The 23,190-nt window shown below is 38.3% G+C and overlaps 1 protein-coding gene across 1 annotated transcript in view; it reads right to left on the reverse strand.

Moving 5' to 3' along the window:
* The window catches only part of MAN2A1 (mannosidase alpha class 2A member 1), a 205,452-nt gene extending 184,133 nt beyond the window's left edge, over positions 1-21,319 (reverse strand). Inside the window, exon 1 of the mRNA XM_007486486.3 lies at positions 17,983-21,319. Coding sequence (XP_007486548.1) covers positions 17,983-18,117 — 135 coding nt within the window. The 5' untranslated portion in view covers positions 18,118-21,319. The remainder of the gene's footprint in view (positions 1-17,982) is intronic.
* Positions 21,320-23,190: the final 1,871 nt, after the last annotated feature.

The raw sequence follows: 23,190 nt of genomic DNA on the forward strand, positions 1-23,190 counted from the left end.
GAAAAAATAAAGAATAATTTCACCAGTGTACAATGAAATAGACAGCAAGAACCACAAAATAATCAAAATTTAATGTTGTCTAATTAAAAAGTACAAACACCTCAAAGATAAAAAAGATATCCCCATCCTATTTGTTTGGAGTTATATATATATATATATATATATATATATAAAACATCAATTATTTGTAGATTTTTTTCTATGAATTAGTTTTACTCATTTTTAATTTTTCTTTAAAAACATTATATGTTAATAAGTAGGATGGCTCTCTAGGAGGGGGTTGGGGAGAATTACTAGGTAAAATTCTAGTGACATAACAGAAATATGAAAAATTTATTTTATAACAACAACAAAAAAATCAATAAGAATCCTCAAGAGTTCATGGAACAAGATACATTCCAGAATGTTTTTAAAAAGAAATTTTTACTCATAATAAGAAAGTATAAATTAACATAAGTTGGGAGGGAGAGTTCTCAATTCAAAACTTTAAAACTCTTATTAGCAGATTAGGAAAATTGAACTCATGATGGAGAGTCTCTCCAAGGAAAAGAAAGTTTAAGAAATACAAAAATACTGAAGTGGAGGGAAACTGCCAGAAAGAATCAAAAGGTAACAAGTTAAAACAATATAAAAGCCACTGACAGACCTAAAAAACCAAGAACACTGAGAAAACTTAAGGATCAGAGGTCACCCAGAAGATGATATCCAAAAACCTGAACACAACAATGCAGGAAATAACACAGAAAAATGACTAAAATTTCTGAATACAAGAAAGAAAACACACTAAATTACACAAACATACCAAAAATCATTATCCAAATTAATGAAGTTCTTAAAAGTACTTGCCTTAGGAAGATAAACACTAATTCTGAAAATGCTGATATTTCTAAATATACCTGTTTATTAATTCCACCTTTTGAAGTTGTCTTTGGTACCAATCATATTGTTTCTAGTAATACTAAATTATTAAAACTAAAGCACATTATTATGCAACTTCATTGTGTACCATATTCACCAGATTGAACTCCAAATGATTTCTCTGTTTAAAAAAATAAACTTCCTAAGATGAAGATTTCTTTTTTTTTTCACTTTGTACCCAGAGGATTTCAAGAGATCTAGAGGAAGGCTCCCAGCATGCAAGGTAGAAATCCTATAGAGAATTCACAGAAAGAGAGGAATCATAAAAGATTAGAAGGCACAGATGAGCTGCAATTTGCATTGCAAATCCCAAGTATCAAAAAGTTTTTAGCAAAACTAATACCTCATATATGATGGCCTGCCTAAACCTTATAAAGGACAGCCTAATAAACAAACAAATGAAGAGCCAAGGAGAAGTGAAGGATTTCAAATGGTACCTGGAGAATACGTGTGTGTATGGGTATGTGCATGTCTGTGTCATTTCTTGAAACTAATTAAATAGCTGTACTTTTAATATTGAATAATCTAAGGAAGTAGAGCAAGATGATTGAAAATGCCTGTTCAATTTTGCTTTTAAAAGTCACTTTTTTAATACTATGCAAGGGGTGGAGTCAAATTGGCAGAGAAGCAGCATGGAAAGCTGGAATCACTCTGTGAATCCTCTCAAACCAACCTCAAAATAGCACTTTAAAATAAATTCTGGAGTCACAAAACCAACAAGGAAACAGAGTGAAGTAACTCTCCTAAAGAAAACAACTTGAAAGGTAGGCAGAGAGGGACTATTTCACAGGGTCAGAGGGGAACTGGAAATAAAACTATGTAAAGAAGACTGAAGCTGTCCAATTCCCACCTATTGCATCAGATTCTGAACCTAGGAACAAGCCAAATTAAAATCCCTGGGACCCTGCCTAATCCAATAGCAGAGCAACCTATACCCATTTCTTCAAGTCCCAAGCCCTAGCACAAGCCTGCAACATGGAGGTTGACCCATTCAAGGCTGCAGTGAGAGCCCCGCCCCCAAAGCAAAATAGCTCATAGCATTCTAAGCCTGGCAAGCTATCAGCAGTTCCTAGAAGAGATTGAATCAACAGCATGAGATGGCTTCCAGAGCTCTCTGCCCACAGGCTGTCATATCACCTCTGAAGAACTTAAAGTTGCAGAAAACCAGAAGTAGAGTTGAGAGTAGCAGCAAGGAAAAACTTCAGTTTAAGAGAGTGTTCCCTCTACCTTGAAAACAGAACACACCTGTAGGATAAAAACGAGTCCAAAAAAAAAATTGGGAAAAAAGAGCAAACAGCAAAAAAACACCTAACCACAAAAATGTTTATGGAAACAAAGAGCATGGCACAGACTCAGTAAGGGACAGTGAGACCAAAGTAGCCAAATGCAATATTAAAAGAAAAATGGGAATTGGTCTCAGGCTCTAGAAGAAAAATGGAAAAAAAAATAAGTGAAAGTAACACAAAAAGAAAATAAAAGCTTAAAAAAATAATTGGTCATATGGGAAAAGAAGCACAAAAATCCAAAGAAGAAAAAAGAGTTACTTAAAAGGAAATTTGACCAAATGGAAAAGGAAGTTCAATAGGACACAGAAAAAAAAATCATCTTTTAAAAATTAGAATTAGAGAAATAAAAGCTAATGTCATTATGACTTCATGAGGCATCAAGAAACAATAAAACAAAATCAAAAGAATGGGAAAAAAGGAGAAAAATATGAAACATCTCACTGATCTGGAAAACAGATCTAGGAGACACAATTTTAAGAATTACTGGACTACCCTGAAAGTCATTAAAAAAATATATATATATATATATATTAGGTATCGCATTATAAGAAATTATCAAATAAAACTGCCCTGATATTCTTGAACAAGAGGGTAAAAAAGAAATTGAAAGAATCCACAGATCACCTCCTACAATAAACCCCCAATTGACAACTCCCAAAAATATTATAGCCAAATTCAAGAGCTCCTAGGTCAGGGAGAAACAAGACAAATATCTTTAGGATTGCACAGGATTTAACAGCTTCTACATTAAACAATCAGAAAACTTGGAATATAATGTTCTAGGAGGCAAACTAACTAGGTTTACAAACAAGAATTACCCACCTATCAAAACTGACTACATTCTTTTCAGGGGATAAAATATGATCATTTAATGAAATAGAAGATTTCCAAGGATTCCAGATAAAAATACCAGGCCTAAATAGAAAATCTGATATCCAGATACAAGATTCAAGAGAAGCATAAGTAAATAAGAAAGAGAAAATTTAAGGGATTCAATAAGATCAAATTGTTTATATTCCTACATGGAAGAAGAATGATATTTGCACATCTTAACATTTTTATCATTACTGTACTGCTTAGAAAAATACACAAACAGAGCATATGGGAGTAAGCTGTTTAAGATGACAAGAAAGGAAGGAAGGAAGGAAGGAAGGAAGGAAGGAAGGAAGGAAGGAAGGAAGGAAGGAAGGAAGGAAGGAAGGAAGGAAGGAAGGAAGGAAGGAAGGAAGGAAGGAAGGAAGGAAGGAAGGAAGGAAGGAAGGAAGGAAGGAAGGAAGGAAGGAAGGAAGGAAGGAAGGAAGGAAGGAAGGAAGGAAGGAAGGAAGGAAGGAAGGAAGGAAGGAAGGAAGGAAGGAAGGAAGGAAGGAAGGAAGGAAGGAAGGAAGGAAGGAAGGAAGGAAGGAAGGAAGGAAGGAAGGAAGGAAGGAAGGAAGGAAGGAAGGAAGGAAGGAAGGAAGGAAGGAAGGAAGGAAGGAAAGAAGGAAACAACCACCAAAACCACCAATGGGTAACAAAAGAGGATTGTACTGAGAAAAAAGAAAAAAAGAAGTAAAATGGAATAAATTATATCGCCTAAAGAGTTACAGGAGGGAAAAACTATTACAGTGGAGGGTCAAGTTAATATAATAAAAATGACAATCCTACCTAAATTAATTTACTTATTCAATGCCATATCATACTACCAAAAAGCTATTTTATAGAATTAGAAAAAATAATGACAAAATTCATCTGAAAGATCAAAAGATCAAGAATATCAAGGGAAAATTTTTAAAAATAGGAAAGATGTTGGCCTAGCAGTGCCAGATCTTAAACTGTACTATAAAGCAGTGATTATCAAAATAATCTTGTACTAGCAAGAAATACAATGGTAGATCAATGGAACAGATTAGGAGTAAATGACCTAAGTAATCTAGTGTTTGATAAAACCAAAGATCCAACCTTTTGCAATAAGAACTCACTCTATGACAAAAACTGCTGGGAAAATTGGGAAACAGTATGGAAAATATTTGATTTAGATCAATATCTCCCACCATCTTGATGTACCAAGATACCATCAAAATGGGTATATGATTTAAACATCAAGAGTGATATTATAAGTAAATTAAGAGAGCATAGAATAGTTTGCCTGACATCTATAGAGAAGGGAAGAATTTGTGACCAAGTAAGAAATAGAGAACATTTCAAGATGAAAAAGGAATAATTTGGACTATATTAAATTTAAAAAGTTTTGGTACAAACAAAACCAATATAACCAAGATTAGAAGGGAAATGGCAAACTGGGGGAAAAAATATAACAAATTTCTCTGATAAAGGTCTCATTTCTCAAAAACATAAATAACTAAGTCAAATTTATAAGACAAATCATTCCTCAATTGACAAATGGTCAGAGTATGAATAAGCAGTTTTCAGAAGAAATCAAAAGTTCTCAATAGTCATATAAAAAATGTTCTAAATCACTCTTGATTAGAAAAATACAAGTTAAAACAACTCATACCTATCAAGTTGGCCAATATGACAATGAAGGAAAATGATATATGTTGGAGGGGATGTGGTAAAATTGAGACATTAATGCTTTGCTGATAGAATTGTGAATTGATCCAACCATTCTGGAGGACAATTGGAATTCTGCACAGAGCTATAAAATTTGAAATAGTAATACGACTTCTAGATCTGTATCCCTAAGAGATAAAAAAAAAATGGGGGGGGAACCCACCTATGCAAAAAAATATTTACAGCTGCTCTTTTTGTGATGGCAAAGAATTGGAAATTAATTGAAGGGCTGTCCCCCAATTTGGGAATGGCTGAACAAATTCTGGTATATGTTGATGACATACTGGGTTATAAGAAATGATGAACAAGATGATTTCAGAAAGAGCTAGAAAGATCTACATGAACTGATGCAGAGTGAAATGAACAAAATCAGGAGAACACTGTACACAAGAAGCGCGATAACTATGGAATGAATGCTCAACTGACATAGACTTAGCTACTCTCAGAAATGCTATAATCCAGGACAATTCTGAGGGACTTATGACAAACAATGCTATTCACCTCTAGGGAAAGTACTACTGGGGTTGGAATGTAGATCAATGCATGCAATTTTCCACTTATGTGTATTTGGGTTTTTGGTTTTATGTGATTATTCTCTTATAAAGATGAACAATGTGAAAGTATGTTTTCCATGATAGTACATATAGATAATCCAGATCAAGTTACTTGCCAGCTCTGGGAGGGGAGAGAAAAAAGAGTGAGGGGGACAATTGGGATCATATAATTTCAGAAAAGTTCTGTGGAAATTTGATATTACATATAATTGGTAAAAATAAAATGCCTTTATGACAAAAATAATAAATGTCACTTTCAAAAGCAAAAACACCATCAATTTCATTTTATTTTTCCTTTAAAATATTCCCAATTCAGCAGCAAGAATTAGAAAGAGAAATACCATTCAAAATCACCCTAGACAATATAAAATACTTAGGAATCTATCTGCCGAGACAAACACAGGAACTATATGAACAGAACTACAAAACACTCTTCACACAATTAAAACTAGATCTAAACAATTGGAGAAGCATTGATTGCTCATGGCTAGGACAAGCTATAATAATAAAAATGACAATCCTACCCAAATTAATTTACTTATTCAGGACCACACCCATTGAACTACCAAAAAACTTTTTTTATTGAATTAGGGAAAAAACATAACAAAGTTCACTTGGAAGAACAAAAGATCAAGGATATCCAGGGAAATCATGAAAAAAAAAAAGGGAAGGAAGGTGACCTTACAGTCCCAGATCTCAAACTATACTATAAAGTGGTGGTCATCAAAACAATTTGGTACTGACTAAGAGACAGAGAGGAGGACCAGTGGAATAGACTTGGGGTACGTGACCTCAGTAAGACAGTCTATGATAAGTCCAAAGATCCCAGCTTTTGGGACCAAAATACACTATTTGATAAAAATGGGTGGGAAAATTGGAAGACAGTATGGGAGAGATTAGGTTTGGATCAACATCTCACACCCTTCATCAAAATGAACTCAGAATGGGTGAATGAACTGAATATAAAGAAGGAAACTATAAGCAAGTTAGGTGAACTTAGAATAGTATACATGTCAGATCTATGGGAAAGGAAAGACTTTAAAACCAAGTAAGACCTAGAAAAAAAAATCACAAAATGTAAAGTCAATAATTTTGATTACATCAAATGAAAAAGGTTTTGTACAAACAAAACCAATGCATCCAAAATTAGAAGGGAAGCAACCAATTGGGAAATAATCTTCATAGCAAAAACATCTGACAAAGGTCTAATTACCCAAATTTATAAAGAACTAAAACAATTGTAGAAAAAAAATCAAGTCATTCTCCAATTGATAAATGGGCAAGTGACACGAATAGGCAATTTTAAGTTAAAGAAATCAAAACCATTAATAAGCACATGAAGAAGTGTTCTACATCTCTTATAATCAGAGAGATGCAAATCAAAACAACTCTGAGGTATCACCTCACACCTAGCAGACTGGCTAACATGACAGCAAAGGAAAGTAATGGATGCTGGAGAAAATGTGGTAAAGTCGGGACATTAATTCATTGCTGGTGGAGTTGTGAATTAATCCAACCATTCTGGAGAGCAATTTGGAACTATGCCCAAAGGGTACTAAAAGAAAAGACTGCCCACCATTTGATCCAGCCATTGCACTGCTGGGTTTGTACCCCAAAGAGATAATAAGGGAAAAGACTTGTAAAAGAATAGCTGAGCTCTTTGTGGTGGCAAAAAATTGGAAAATGAGGGGATTCCCTTCAATTGGGGAATGGCTGAACAAATCGTGGTATATGTTGGTGATGGAATACTATTGTGCTAAAAAGGAATAATAAAGTGGAGGAATTCCATGGGAACTAGAACAACCTCCAGGAATTGATGCAGAGTGAGAGGAGCAGAACCAGGAGATGTACTCAGAGACTGATACACTGTGGTACAATAGAACGTAATGGACTTCTCCATTAAGTGGCAATGCAGTGATCCAAACATCTTGGAGGAATCTACAAAGAAAAAAACACTATCCACATTCAGAGGAAAAACTGTGGGAGTAGAAACACAGAAGATAAACAACTGCTTGATTACATAGGTTGAGAGGATATGGCTGGGGATGTAGACTCTCAATGAACATCCTAATGCAAATACCAACGACATGGAAATAGTTTCGATCAAGGACACATGTAAAACTGAATGAAATTGGGCGTTGGCTGCAGGAAGGGTAGGAACAGAGGAGGGAGGGAAATAATATGATTCTTGTAACCAAGGAATAATGTTCTAAATTGACTAAATAAATTAACTTAAATTAAAAACAAAAACAAACCAAAAAAAAAAAAGAAGAAATAGCAAGACACTATAATTCACATTGCTTCCTTGCACAAACTATCCAGGAATCTAAACACACTGGTGTACATTTAATTCTTTGAAGGTAATACCTAGCTCCTGTCTCCATGGCCTTTGCATAGGCTATCTCCATGCTTGCAATGGTCTCATCTCTTCCACTTTAGAAACTCTTTTGCCTGAAAAATTTTTCCAGTTTGTCTCTCTCTCTCTCTCTCTCTCTCTCTCTCTCTCTGTCTCCCTACCAGGGCATTCCCTTTGAAGTCTACTCTATTTATGTATTTGTTTTGTCACCAGTTAAAAAGTAAGATCCTTAAGTGCAGAGAACATTTTCATTTTTGATTCATATCCCCAGTACTTTGCATAGGATTTGATACATACTAGGTGCTTAATAAATTATTCTTGATTGATTTTAAGAGGGTTAAAAGAAGTAACTGGCATTAATTAGAGCTTGTCTAACAAAGCATAACCTAGTAGAAATCTTATTTTATCAGATTATAATAATTTGTAAATTATGTACCAAACAAAGCAGAAAATCAACCAGATGTCTCATGACAATTAATGTAAAAGTTGCATACAATATTAAAAAATATGTATACTCTTCAGTAGCACCATTTAGAAAATGCCACAAGGAATTTAGCTCTAATTTCTCCAGCAATTTGTTCAGTTCTTTTCCTTTTTATTCATTTTTCTGAGACATACAAAACTAGGCCACTGAAATCTCCTATCACTATAGTATGTTACGGTCTATTATTGTAGCCAAATTAGTATTTCCTTTATAAATTATAATGCTAAGGCATTTTGAAACATCTAACATTAATATTGGTCTGTCTATTCTATGATTCCTTCCAGCATAACTGAATGTTTCACCTTATATGCTCACACCTGTTTTTTAAGTAAATTCTCTTGGTGTATAGTAATTTTTTTCTAGTCCCTCATTTTTATTCTATGTATGTTTTTAGGTTTGTTTCTTGATAGCAGAAGATTGTAAGGTTTTCTTTTCTCATTAAATCTGTCACTTTTTCATTTTATTTACTTCTTATATTACCATTCCCATTTTAAAGTTATGAAATTTGAGTTTACTTTTTTATTGATTTATCTCTAATATTCTTTTCTAAATTAGTATTCCCTCCCACCTTTTCTTATATAACCACAATACTGTATCTTTACTTATTTTAGCTTAATCTATTTTAAGGTACCCTTATTCCTATTAGCTCTCTCCCCACCACCTTTAACTCACCCCTCATTCCCATTTCTTTGTTTTATAATTTATTAGTTCCTTTTGCTTCCAAGCTTTTATTTGGCTATTTAATTGTGCCTTTTTTCTCTCTCACATAAGCAGTCAAGGGCATTACTCCTTCCTTTCCATCTTCATTAGCTTTTTAAATTTCTGTTTCTGTGCCTTTTTCTAAGAACAATTTTTCTCATTCTTTTCCCCTCTCTATTTCAGACTTTTAATCTTGAATACATGGTCCTTATGTTTATTAGGTTCTTCTTTAGTCTCTATATTCTTATTGGCATAAAATCTTCTAAGGTGCCTATTTTTATTTTGTATTCCTTCTTCTAAAGATTTTTGTTATTGTCTTGAAGATCTTGTCCCAGACTCCCTTTTTTTCTGCTGTGCATCACTATTAGAAATACCAATTTCTAGAATGAAAGGCAATTGCACCATGATATAGAACTTCCTTTGTCCGACTGTACAGTTCATTATTAACCTTGGTATTCTCTTTGGTCATCATTTTGCCCATTTGCCTTGAAATCTCTTCTCAGGGTCCATGTCTTCTCATTCTTCTGGATGTTAAAAGCCACCAACATCTCTGACTCTCTTTCTAAGGCAGATGAGTTGTCTCTTAAGTACTCTTTTTTTGAATCCCTTTTCTTCAACAGGCAACAGTGATGGAATGACAAATAATAATGCTTAAAGATCATACGCACTTTAAAGTTACCATCCATCTGTATAGTATCCTCCTCTCCACAAATGCATTCTTCAGTAGTGACCCATCCTACTATGAAAATAAGATTCCTCCCCCAGCTTTTTTCAATCACTCCCTTTGCAACCTGGTCCATTATCCTCTAAGCATTCTTCCACCTGAGAAATTATGGGAGCTATTTTCCTTTACTGTTAGTCTTTGACCAGGTATGAGTATGTCACACATTCCTCTCAATCTTCTTTTGTTATTGAAGATTTTGTTTATGTCTTGAAGATCTTGTCCCAGTCTTCCTTTTTTCTGCTATGCATCACTCTTAGAAATACCAATTTCTAGAATGATAGAAAGGCAATTGCTCCATAATTCAGAACTTAGTTGTTATACATTAAATACTAATACAGGATTGAGAGGTTTTTTTTCTGTTTCAGGCTTCTTTCTTCACTTTCAAGGAGCTTAGTGGGCTGTGAGAATGGGAATGCTGAGTACAAGCTAGGTGTTCAGATCACTGGCTTTTCTACTGTTAGTAAGTTAAATTTTTACTTTGTTTGAGTTCTTAGTGTCCTACCTCACCACACAGCTGACAGCATTTCATCTATGGCACATAATTTATATCTTGGAGGGGTTTGAGAGGTTGTGATGATGAGGAACAAACGTCTAAGTATCTGTTTTGTTGATCATGTGACTAGAAGTGGGCAAGAGTTTTTAATCTTTTTTATATTGTTATTTGGGGGGGGGGGGTTAGGCATACCCTTGTGGCAATCTGGTAACACCTATTAATGCCATCTCAAAATGTTTTTTAAGTACATAAAATAAAATGCATTAAAAAAGATTATAAGGGAGATTAATTATTAAGGACCCCTAATGGGAAGATTCAGATCCTTCCACATGCCTCTGCTGCTTTCTCTCTATACATTCATTTCTTACACTCATCAATTATCAGGAAAATTATCATTGCCTCTTTTGTGACAGTAACTTCCAAAGCTAATTCTACAACCTTCTCACTGTTTCTACTTAAATGTCGTCCTATGTCCTACTATCAAAATTCAATATATTCAAAACTGATCTCCTCTTGCCCAAAGTATTCTTTTCTATAAAAATACCAACATTTTTCTGGCATCGTGGGTTTAAAAAGCTTTTATTAAATCTCTTAACTGTCCCTTTCTTGCAGTACAATCAACCCCAGATGTTTCTTTCTCTAAAACTTCACAGGCTCATTCTCTCTTATGTACCCGCTGAAACAATTCCTATCTAGACGGTCATCATCTCATTCCTATGATTATTAGGAATCATTAGGAAAAAATATTGAGAAGTTAATATTGATTTTTTTGGTTTTCTTCAGGACCTTTAGATAGAATCATAAAACTCAAAACTGGGAGGAACCTTAAAGTGCATCTAATCTAACCTTCTCATTAATCACTATATAAGAGACAGACCTTTATTCTCTCTCACTTAACCTACTGTAATACCCTCTCTTTTTTTTTTAACCCATATCTTCTGTCTTGAAACTAATACTGTGTATTGGCTCCAAGGCAGAAGAGTGGTAAGGGCTAGGCAATGGGGGTCAAGTGACTTTCCCAGGGTCACACAGCTGGGGAGTGTCTGAGGCCAGATTTGAACCTAGGACCTCCCGTCTCTAGGACTGGCTCTCAATCCACTGAGTTACCCAGCTGTCCCCTGTAATGCCCTCTTAATTGGTTTCCCAGATTCTAATCATTACATAATTTATAACATCCCTCCCTTTCTAGGTCTAAAATTGTGACTCAGGTCCTATAAAATGTTTATTTATGCATAAGCACTAATGGTGTAAACCTTAATTGCTCAAAGACCTTAAATCAAAAGCCCCCTTAAAAAGACTGGAGGTCATATTTCTTTGCATACAAAGCACCAAGCAATATGTTATCTGCCAATTAAGTGGTATTTTTTTAAAATTTTACCTTCCATCTTGGAATGAATAGTAAGGGCTAGGCCTGGGAGGCTAAGAGATTTGCCCAGTGTCACACACCTAGGAAGTATCTGAGATCAAATTTGAATGCAGGATCTCCCATTTCTAGTTCTGCCTCTAGCCACCTTGCTGCCCTAAGATGAACTAGAGTTGCCACTTCCAATTATTTATTGATGAAAATGAAGCAATGCCTGAGAACTGAGTATTTCTAAGGAATTATAATATATTTTAGTTTTTAAGAAAGTAGTATGCAGGTTACAATCCCAACTGAATTAATTTGAGAGGGCACTAACATTTCTTCATTAATTTTTCATTACCATATGTAAAAGTATTGACAAAACATACAGAAGTAATTTTCATGTCTCTTATTAAATTTATATTTTAAAAAGAAATCTTTTGGTATACATTATATTTGCAAAAAAAAAAAATCATAGGGTTTTTGTGTATAATTCCAAAAGACTTTTCTAGATTAGAATCAAAAGGAGCTATTAAGCAGCAAGGTGGCACAGCAGAGTGCCAGGCCTGGAGTCAGAAAGACCTGAGTTCCAATCTAGTCTCAGACGTTTATTAGCTGTATCACCCTGAGCAAGTTACTTAATCTCTTTCTGCCTCAGTTTCCTCAACTGTAAAATATGAATAATAAAAGCACTAATCTTCCATGGTTTTTATGAAGTTCAAATAAGATAACAATTGAAAAGTGTTTAGCATAGTGCCCAGCAGTATAAAAATGTTAAACTATTACTTTAATTATCAATATTTGCTTGAAATCTTTACAAGTCTAATCAGCATTACCTTAAAAAGGAAAGGGAAAGAGCTGTCATGTATATTCAAATTAGTTATAGTAGAGAGTAGATAACAATATAAAAGAATAATAGGAAAACACATAAATTTATAAGACAAATTTTAAAAGAGGCAATAATAAAAACTCATGGCTTCTGGCATCTACTCACATAAGGTGTGAGTGAAAAAGAAAATAAAGAAAATGATTCTAATGAAAAGAGGCAACTTTGACTTCACACACACTATTGAGATTTGGTAGAATAAAATCCATTAATGAACTATGACTAGAAGAAATGCCTATGTCAAAACAGAATATTTAAAAGGGGAAAAGAGGGTGAGAGAGCAGCAGAGCATCTTCTCCTTTGCTCTAGATGTATTTTCATATTAATAAGGTGCTCACCCAGCATGTGAAGACTGCTTTGGCCGAACAGACAGAAGAAACCAATAAGAAGGTTCAAAGGCTGAGAGGGCAACGCAGCAAAGCACTGTGGAGTGCTTAGAGTGTGTTGGAGCACAAAGGACAACACGGCCATCCAATGCAGCTGAGGAAGTCTCCAGGTGTAACGACTTTTCGTGCCACTGGACCCAGGCTTCCAACACACAGAGAGTGGGACTGTCTCTGTGCATCAACTTTTCCACTTAAATCTCCGTCACGCACAAGTGTCTTTGTGCACACTCATCTATACACCATAAATGAAAATGCACAAAAACAATCGTCATCCTCGGTTACTGAGAGACTACTACTACTACTAAGGTACTCAATATCAAAACTCTCTCTACCAATGTACAGTGGCAACTCATCTTTAAGTTATGTTATAATGAAAATTTTTATTCTAAATCTAGTTCTCAAGATTAAGGAAGTCTAGTTGCTGAGTATCATTCCACCTTGAAATTTATGGGGAAAAAAAAGAAAGTTGAGGAGAGTCTGATGAGCATCCTAGAATTAGGACAGATTTCAAAGGGAACATAGAAAGAACAGTAATATCTTCATGCTAAAATTCTATAGAAGTCAGTACAGTAAGGAGAAAATTCAATTAGAAATGAAATTCTACTATTCTGATGAGGAAGAAAAAGGAAAATTATCCAATATAAATACACAAGGACCTTCTGCCAACCAATTAAATTTAAAAAAAACTTTAAAGACATATACAGAAAAGAGGTTCAAGGGCAGGGAACAGAGTATGACTACTATCACCATTCTACAGTTCTAGGAGAACAGTGTTAGGAATGCTAATGTTAAATGTTAGCTGAGGCTAATGAGAAAAGATAATAATGAAAAATATTTTTAAGATACACTGAAATAATTTCTCACCAAGTGAACTGAGCACTGAGGAGCTTGTTCATACTTAACTTGACTGAAACTCAGAAAGCAGACTCAACTACATAGTCTGTCTCATGCTCTTCTACATGACAGTGGAAGAATAGCAGAAAAGGGAAGAAGGTATGTTGTGTATAAACCTTCCTAGCTATTGGTACACTGAATATGAAATCCTTGTCAAATGACTAAACATTATTAGGACTGTATCATAATGTTACACTGGACATATCAAAGGAACAGTATCTCATAAATCTTGACATCTCACTACAAATGAAAACAGAAGTGACAACTAAATGAAAGGAAGGCCAAACAAATGAATTGGTTTAAGTAGTTCAATTGCATGTCGAAGGTCAAAAAGAAAAGTCATCTCATATTCTGATGTTCTCAATGTAATATAAACTCATTATTTTCATCTAGGGCTTTTTTTTGCATATATACCTGTTATATGACAATATATGATTAACCAAATTATTCCATAAAATAAATTACCACATGAAAACCAAAATAGGTTTTAAAGTGTCTTAGTCAGAAAGCATCTGACTGATTTGCCAACCAGAGATAAGGCAGCTAATGGAAATATTAGTTTAGATTAAAAATTCTTTTGTAAAATTTTATAAAGATGAATTAGTGAGTGACTAATGAATGGATAAAAAAAAGTATATATTTAGCACTTATGTAAACACCACACATACAAAAGAAATCAAGTCTGTGCCTTCAAGGAGCTTACATTCTACCAGGGTGAGACAACACATATAGGGGAATGATGGACAAGTAAAGAATTTGGAGTACAAGAACAGAGAGTAGAGCCAAAGAATCCCTTTCAAATGTAGTTTTGATTTGATTCCTATTCCCAGAGATAGGTAAGCTATATGTGGCAGATAAATGGATAAAAAGTAAGGTCTAGGTTCAGTGACATATAATCCTTTGAGTAAATTTAACAGGATAACCCCAAGGAATTGTTTCAAAGATGAGTAGATTATCTACTCCAGGATCTTAAGAGGCCTAGTATAGTGTGTCCTTGTGGTAGTAATATGCAAGCCCCTTTCATGTTAGCCTAAATTTTTCCTTAAAAGGTATTGGCTCAGGGAACTAAAAATCCAGGACCCTAATTTCCTGGTCATTAGAGGAGAAAAGAGCAATGAGATGGTCATTCTGATCCTAGGCTAGTAGAAAATAAGGCATAACCCAGCAAAGGGAGATTCAGTCAACTTGAAGAGTCCAAAATGCCTTTACTTACTGAATATCCATTTCCTGTCACATTTAGGTAAATCTTTTTTTACCTGTTTAATAACCTATTAAAAGATGTTTCAATATTAAGCCTAAACAATCAGTGGGCTCACTGAGAGCCTAGCCCAGAACAGTGTTCTCTCAAATGGAAAGAAGGAAACAAGCAGCAAGGCAGATGGCCAAAGGTCAAAGGGGAGGGGAGGGGAAGAAGGGGTGTGATAGCTGCATAGCTCAGTGGATTGAGAGCCATACAGAGACAGGAGGTCCTAGGTTCAAATCTAGCTGTGTGACCCTAGCCTATTATCCCTTATGGCTCTTCTGCCTAGGAACCAATTCACAGTTGTGATTCTAAGATGGAAAGTGAGGGTTTTTTAAATAAAAATGAAAGAAATATAAGAAATGTATACATGTGGAATACCACCTACACTGTTGTATTTATCTTTGTCTTATGGATAACTCTCTGGGTAGGGTAAGGGATGTTCTGAGAGTGAAGATAACATAAAAAAAGATAACCAAAAAGATTTTAAGAAAACATATTTACTAACAGAGACTTTTAGAGAGCTTTTAAAAAGTAGCTTGTATGAGGGGCAGCAAGGTGGCTCAGTGATGAGCACCAGTCAAGGAGACAGGAGGTCCTAGGTTCACATCTAAGCTCAGATACTTTCTAACTGTGTGACCCTGGGGCAAGTCAGTTAATTCCAACTGCCTACCCCTTAACATTCTTCTGTCTTGGAACCAATACTTAGTATTGCTTCTGAGATGGAAGATAAGGGTTTAAAAAATTAATTAAACAAGTAGTTTATACCACAAAAAAGCTAATGAGTTCAACATGCAACCAGTAGTACTCTCATTTTGCTATTATCACTTGGACTGGGAGTGGAGAAGGGCACTGCCAAGTTAGCCAATACTAACTAGTCTGCCCCCATTCATCTTTCCTCACTTCTACTATAGTTTGTCAAAGTACAGATTTACTAACAGTAGATATGAAGTAATTATACTCTTTAGGCTCCTGTAAGATGAAAAAAAGGGCATTTTTGTAGGTTTCAACTTACAATGAGCAGAGGCTACTATACCTAACAAATATTAAAATTTGCTTTTAAAAACATAACCTAAAATTTGAAAGGAAAAACCTTTGGGTTTTACAACAAATACTAATTACAAATACCACCTTTGTATCAAGATTGCCAACACACTGATAACCTTTGGAGACGTTTTGCACTATCTCAGTTTAATGATACTACTTCAAATTAAACTTTGACAATTTAAACATTGTCTTAAATTACTCAACAAAGACAAAGAAGTCATGTTCTGTAACTTACTTTTCAGGCAATGGGATAAAATTAGTTACCAGAAAAACAAAAATTAAGCACTTATGTAATTTCATTTTGTAAGTCAAACCGGGTTTGTAAAAGTACTTGAGAATATTACGTTGAATTAAGCAACTTTGTTTATAATGTGGATAATTACCCAAATTTTACTTCTGAAAAATTAACACTAACAATTCCCTTTCCTCTTTAAAAAAAAAAACTACAAGAAAATTAGAATTAGAACTCAAGTTCTTTCTAACTTTAACTATTTTATCTACAAACCACCTCCACTTATGTCAACAATAGATATGTGAACATCTAATATCAGCATCTATTAAGTTTCTTGATGTTTGTCTTGTTGAGATACTAAATTTGTTAAATTAACTAATTTGTTGTTCAGCCTTTTTTTCAGCTATGTTCCATTCTTCATCGCCCCAACATGGGATTTTCTTGGTCAAGACCCTGAAATGGGTTTGCCATTTCCTTCTCCAGCTCATTTTACAGATGAGGAAACTGAGGTAACTTGAGTTAAGTGATTTGCCCAGAGTAACATAGCTGGTAAGTGTCTGAGGCCAAATTTAAGTTAAAAAAGATGAGACAATGTCTCCAAGACTGATATCTTTTCCACTTCACTACCTACCTGCCCCAATAAATATAAAGTGCTTTAAAAACCTCCATAACTATATTCATTACATAAATGTCAAATATTGAATATATTTTATTTTATATAAAATATTTTCAAGTATTTTTGTAAATTGGCTTAATCACTGCATTCCTAATATTTTACTTTCATAGTAATATCAGGAAAATTTTTTTCTCCTTATTGAAAGTACTACTTAATTATTCTTTGTGGTCCATAAACTTTAAGTGTCAGAGAAACAGAAAAAAGAATTGGGACGATTTTTTAATCACTTTATCTAACCTCATTAACTTTCCACATTTTCCACTTTCATTGGAAATTACAGATGTAAGAGGTGGGGAGTGAGGAATTCTCCCAATTAACTTGTCATCAATTTCTGAAATACTCAACTAGAAACTTATACGCACACACACAAAAAAAAAAATCTTCAAAAGAAAATCGATTCTTTCAGTTTGTTTATTTACTTTACTATATTTGAACAGAGGGTCAATTTCGAAACCTACCAATTTTAAAACACCACACATATAGAGCGCCTCATAGCTACAAAGTGAAGTACAACAGGACTTCCCAGGCAACGTGTACTAAATAAAAGCGAAACAATTCAAAACTGACAAGACAAAAATCAACCCCAAAAGATTAAGAAGGATCCCAGCACTTTCGAGTTTCATTTTGATTTTTAAAGCAAAATACAAACAAACCAAAAAAACTCCACTATCTATTGGGTTCCAATGATCTTTTCCCCTTAACCCCCTTAGAAATGGGACACTACTAAAACCATAATGATCTTGGTATAGGTGCAAGTGGCACTATACTATGTTCGATCCCTATGCTAAATGCCTCCAGAGTCGACAAAATGCAGCCACATAGAATTCGGGATACTAGATTCTTCAATCCTTACCAATAAAGCCAGAAACGACTGGTCACTTATGCTTGTGGGAGTAAAACACCCAAGTTCTCAGACCGGGTAGACTAGGAGGCCCATCACTTAGTACAGTGAGATAAGAGACATGGAAAGCTGCACCCTTTCCTGGCACTCAACTGCAGCACCGAGATACAGTCTGAAAGCTTTCTCTTCTTCCAGGTACCCTCAGAGGCGAATACAGACACCCCCACCCCCCACCCCGGTCTGCGTCAGCCTCAAGGCAAAAAAGGAAGCGCCAAACACCTCGATTCCGTCCCACAGTGGCCAGCCGCTATTCCCAAAATACATCCAAATCTACCCCTTCCCGGTGCATCCCCTCCCTCCAACTTCTTCCTTACCTGCTGGAATGCGCCTTCCCGGCGAGGGTTCTTGGGGTGATCGAAGTGGCCTCGGTCCAGCATCAGGTACAAAGAGAAGATCACCACGCAAAAGATCGCACTGCCAAACACGGTGAACTGACGGCTTAACTTCATTTTCCAAGAAAAAGAGATGCAGAGCCTGAAGATCGACAAATCCCGTTCTTCTTTTCCCCCAGCACAGCACAGGGAAAATTGAAACGTTCAAGCAGCCCACCCAGCCGTCTATGCGTCCAGCTGCTCCCTCCACGACGGTGCCAGTTTCAGCCACCAAGGATCAAGGATCAAGGTCCGCCTGCCTTTGGCGCAAAGCCCACTAACGCCCCTTTGCGTTTCTCGGTCAACTTCCCTCCCCCCTTCGCAGGCCGCGCAGGGAGGGGGAAACCGCTGGATTCAGGCGTTCGGGGGCCGGGACCGAAGCGGGAGAGGGTTAGGGCGAAAAAGGGAAACGTGGGGAGGGCGGACTTCCTGCTCTAAGAACCCGTCGAAATTGGAAGGAAAAGTTTTTGTGGCCCTGGCCCAGCGGGGCGGTGAGGGTGAGTGGTTCCCCGCTGCCCACAGGGGCGGAGCCACTCCGGGAAGGGGAAGGTAAGGAAGCGAACTCACTACTTAACCCCAGGGCTCCCAGCCCAGAGTACCCCGCCCTTGCCCAAGTCGCCCCCTCCCGCTCTATTTCCTGCCCCGGTCCGAGCTTCGGAGGAGGTGGAGCCTTCAGCTCCCGCAGAGACGCGGTCCGGAGCCGGTCGGAGCCGGACCCCAGGCGACCGATTCTCCCCCGCCCCCCCTCCCCGCTTCCTCTTTCTCCCGCGTGAATGGAGAGGTGGAGGGGGGCGGGGGCCCCGCCGAGCCAGAAGGCTGGGGGAAGGGGAACAGGAGAAGGTGATGGTGGCGGCGGTGGTGGTCCCGGCGTGACCCTCCCGCAGAGAAGCCCGCCGCCGCAATAAGCCGCCCGCCCCCAATCTCTGAGGCCCCGCAAGAGCCCCGGAAAGAGCCCCGAGTCGTAAGGCGCGAAAGCCCCGCGGCAGACACGGGGGAGTGCGGGTATGGGTGGCAGTTTCAGTGGCAATAGAGGCGGCTCCTCCAGCAGAGCCTGCCCTGGCAGCTGGTTCAGGCAGCTCCAGAGGCTGAGAGGCGAGCAACGCGTCCCGCCCCCTTCCCCTACGCACGGGGAAGAAATGGGAAAGGACCCCGCCCCGCAGAGACCAATCAGAGCCCGCCGCTGGCCCAAGCTCTGCCTCCTCCTCCTTTTCCCCTTCTCCCCCCCCACACTCCCGTTCCCTTCCCCCCCACACACACCTACTCCCACTCCCGCCTGCCCCCCCCACCTAGGGTCCCCGTAGCAAAGCACTGACTTTCGGGGAGACTTCTGACGGCCTTTGTGGGGGAAGAAGGAAACGTAACGGAAGACTTACCAAATGCCCTTGCTGCAGCTGCCACTCATCTGGCCCCTTGAGTTCCCTACCCGGGTTTCTGACCTTGGCTTTTAGGGCCTGCTTGTACATTGGAAGGGAATTTGCTGATGAGTGTGGGTGGTTAAAGAAGGAAGGAGTCGGGAGGTTATGTTCAGGGATTCATTGATCTTTTCTCCTCCAGGATATGGTATGATTTGCCATCCCTAAGCACCTCACTAATTGACTTACAGCAAAGAGGGAAAGGGATTTGAGCAAACAGAAGAGGATTCTGCACCATCACCTCCATCAACACTCACATCTGCTACACCTTTATGAAAAACATATTCCAAATGCTAGAACTGAGCCTACTTGCACGTGCAGCTTCTTAAAGATGCAGGAAGGAATGGCTATCAGGAACCATTTCTTCTGTGAATCAGAACATGAAACTATGCCCCAGATTTTTTAAATGTTGGATGATATTTCATGTTATTGCCCCTTTAGCAGGATCAGGATTAAACCTTACCATATTACAAAATTAAGTCAAATATTAAGAACAAAATCTCAAGGGAATGCCCTTCATACTAAAAACTAAATTGCTTAGATGAACACATACATACCCTTGTAATGCTGCCAAAAGAATTGTTTTCTTTTGTTACAAAAATGACATTAACAGTTTAAATAGTTGGGGGGAGGGGTTTTCAGGTAATCTACTTGAAGCAATGCCCAGTCACACAGTTTTTAAACCCACCTTGTTATTTCATGGAGACAGGAACTAATGGTCTAAAAAAAAAAAAGCCTCCTACTTAAGTAGATCTGCAATTGCTCAGCAAAATTTGGCGTAGAAGTACACTTGCCCAGGTTTAAAAGTGACAAACTTGAACCTAAGTTTTCCTGACTATAAGGCAGATCTATCCACTATACTATGTAACTTTTCAGGATTTAGTCATTCAAAGTTCATTAATCACCATCCAAAATACAAGGAAATATGTTCCAAGGACAGTGGACTAAGTGGTCCAATTTGATGGGGCAGAATTTAGTTAAGGCAAGTGTTTCAAAGTTATGAAAACTAATAAGTGTTTAAAGATATTAGGGAAGCACCTAGTGAAGGGGAAGAGGAAAAATGGGGGGGGGGGAAATTGAAATAAATAATTCATAAATTAGTATTTGGCAAGGGGAAGCTGCTAAAGTCTTAAGAAAACAAGAAATAAAACCACATTTAAAAAATGAAAAATAGAATAGGAGTCAAGATGGTGGTGTAGAAGCAGCAAACCTTCAGACCTCTGAAAACCCTTACCGATGGCAAACTAAATGCTCTTAGGGGACTGACAATCAAACCCAACAACAAGACAGAGCCAAGGAACCCTCCTGCTGGACTCAACGGAAAAGGTACAGCCCCAAAAGCCAGAATTCCAGAATACTCTGGTTTAAGGGGAAAGAAGAGGGAAGGTCCCAGGACCCCTCCTCAACTAGAGTGCTAATCCGCCAGTAACAGCTGGAACCTCTGAACAGGCAAAGTCACTGGTCTGGAGGGAATACCTTGCACGCAAAGACATGCCAGGCTCAAAGTGTCCAACACAGGCAGTGGGGAAGTAGACAAAGGAGAAACACAGAGTGCAGAGCAGGAGGCATAGTTGTAGCAGCAGAGACACTCCATATTGCCCCACCACCAACACCCCTTCCTGAGGTTTTGGACTCTAGGTACATCCAGCAAACCCTGCTGGACCTAATCCCATCAAAGCCTCCAGAGGACAGAGAAGCTCAAGTTCCAAAACCCCTCCCTCACAGACTGCTGGACTTTAGCCCATCAAAGCTTCCAGAAGGCAGAGAAGCTCAAGCTCTGACACCCCTCCCCCACAGACTGCACTGAGAGATTTACTGACAAAACTCCAAGGGTGAAGGCAGAAAGAAAAGCCCTAAACCACCAAAAAAAAAAATGAGAGGAACAAGAGCTCAGGCAACAGTAGGGAGTAAAGAAGGGGTAAATATGAGCAAAAAACAGAAAAAGAAAACAGAAATTACAATCGACAGCTTCGATACAGGCAATGAACAAAGATCAAATGGAACAGAAAAGGATGGAGGGAACCCCAAGCAAAAAAACAGAAAACCCAGCCAATTGGATAAAGGCACTGGAAGACCTCAGAATACAATTCAAAAAACAATTAAGAAAGGCTGAAGACATCCGGTCAAGATGACGGCATAGAAGCAGCGAAAGATCAGACCTCGGAAACCCTTCCTTACCGATCGCAAACAGAGTGCTCCTAGGCCACCAAAATTCAAGCTGAACAACAGGATAGACCTGGGGAAACCTCCTCCTGGACCTGGATCAAAAGGTACCGCACCCAAAAGCCAGAACCCTAGATCACTCGGATCTAAGGGGTAGACAGAAAGAAGGTCCCAGGACCCATCCCCCCCCAACCCAGAGTGCTGAGCCCACAGCAGCAGCGGGAACCTCAGGGCTCTGAGGACTCACCTTGAAAGCAACCTGAGCCAGTCTCCTGGGTGCCCAACACAGGCGGCAGGGAAACATAGAGAGAAGGGGGAAGCCTGTAGCCCCCTGGCTGGGTCCCTCCATCTGAGTCTCAAGGGAGGTCCCAGCTTTAGGGCACCAGCTGAACCCAATCCCATCAGGAGCCCTCAGAGCTACTGAAAGGACAGAAAACTCAGGGCTGGCAAAGGGGTTGCTCCAAAGAGCTTACATTGAAAGTAACCCGCGCCAGTTTCCGGACATTCAACACAGACTGTGAAAGAGGAGGTTGCTACTTTTTTTTTCCTTCCCTTTTTTGGCTCGGGGATCATTCGGGCCACACCACCTGAACCTAATCACATCAGGAGCCCTCAGAGCTTCTGAAAGAACAAAAACCTCAGGGCCAGTGAAGGGCTTACCTTGAAAACAACCCGGGCCAGTCTCCAGGCATTCAACACAGATTGTGGAGGAGGAGGCTTTTTGCATCAGGGCTCATTAGGCCAAAACCAGGTGAACCTAATACCATCAGGAGCCCTCAGAGCCCAGGCAAGCCACAACCCCTCCCCCCTTAGAGAGCAGGGTCTTCTGAAAAAACAGAAACCTAGAGGCGAAGTCAAGATGGCAGCCTAGAAGGAGCATAGACCTGGCAGCCTGGCAAAAGCTTTGGAGATGCTCCATATCTGCTCCAGCTGTCCAGGAAGTTTAAAATTCAGAGTAAACCCAGACCAACTAAGCTGAGCCCAATCCCATCAAAAGTCTTCAGAACACAGGGAAGCCCAGGCTCCCCATCCATCCTCATTGACTGCTGGATTTTAAGCCAATCAAAAGCCTCCAGAGGACAGGAAAGCTCAAACCCCCAACAACCCTCCCCCAGAGATTACACCAAGAGGTCCTCTGTTAAATCTCCAAGAGGGGAGACTGATAGAAGTCCCCAAAAAACAAAAAAATGAGAGGAACAAGAACACAGACAAATACAGGGAGGAAAGAAGGGGGAATTTGAACAAACAACAGAAACAGAAGAAAGAAACTACAATAGACAGCTACTACTCAGCAAATGGAACAGAGGGGGAGAGATCAGCAAACAATAAACCAGAAATCCCAGCGAAATTAATACAGGCTGTGGAAGAACTCAAAACACAACTAAGAGAAGCTGAAGACAATTGGGAAAAGAACTTAAAAATTAAGATAAGTCATCTGGAAACAGAGGCACTTGAACTAAAACAAGAAAATAGTGTCCCAAAAGCCAAAATCATCCAGCTGGAAAATGAGGAAAAGGAGATGAAAGACAGGGCAAAGGAGATGAAAGACAACATAAAGAGGATGAAAGACGATCTT

The sequence above is a fragment of the Monodelphis domestica genome, chromosome 3 (genome assembly GCF_027887165.1).
Source record: "Monodelphis domestica isolate mMonDom1 chromosome 3, mMonDom1.pri, whole genome shotgun sequence".
In the NCBI taxonomy this organism is placed as follows: domain Eukaryota; kingdom Metazoa; phylum Chordata; class Mammalia; order Didelphimorphia; family Didelphidae; genus Monodelphis; species Monodelphis domestica.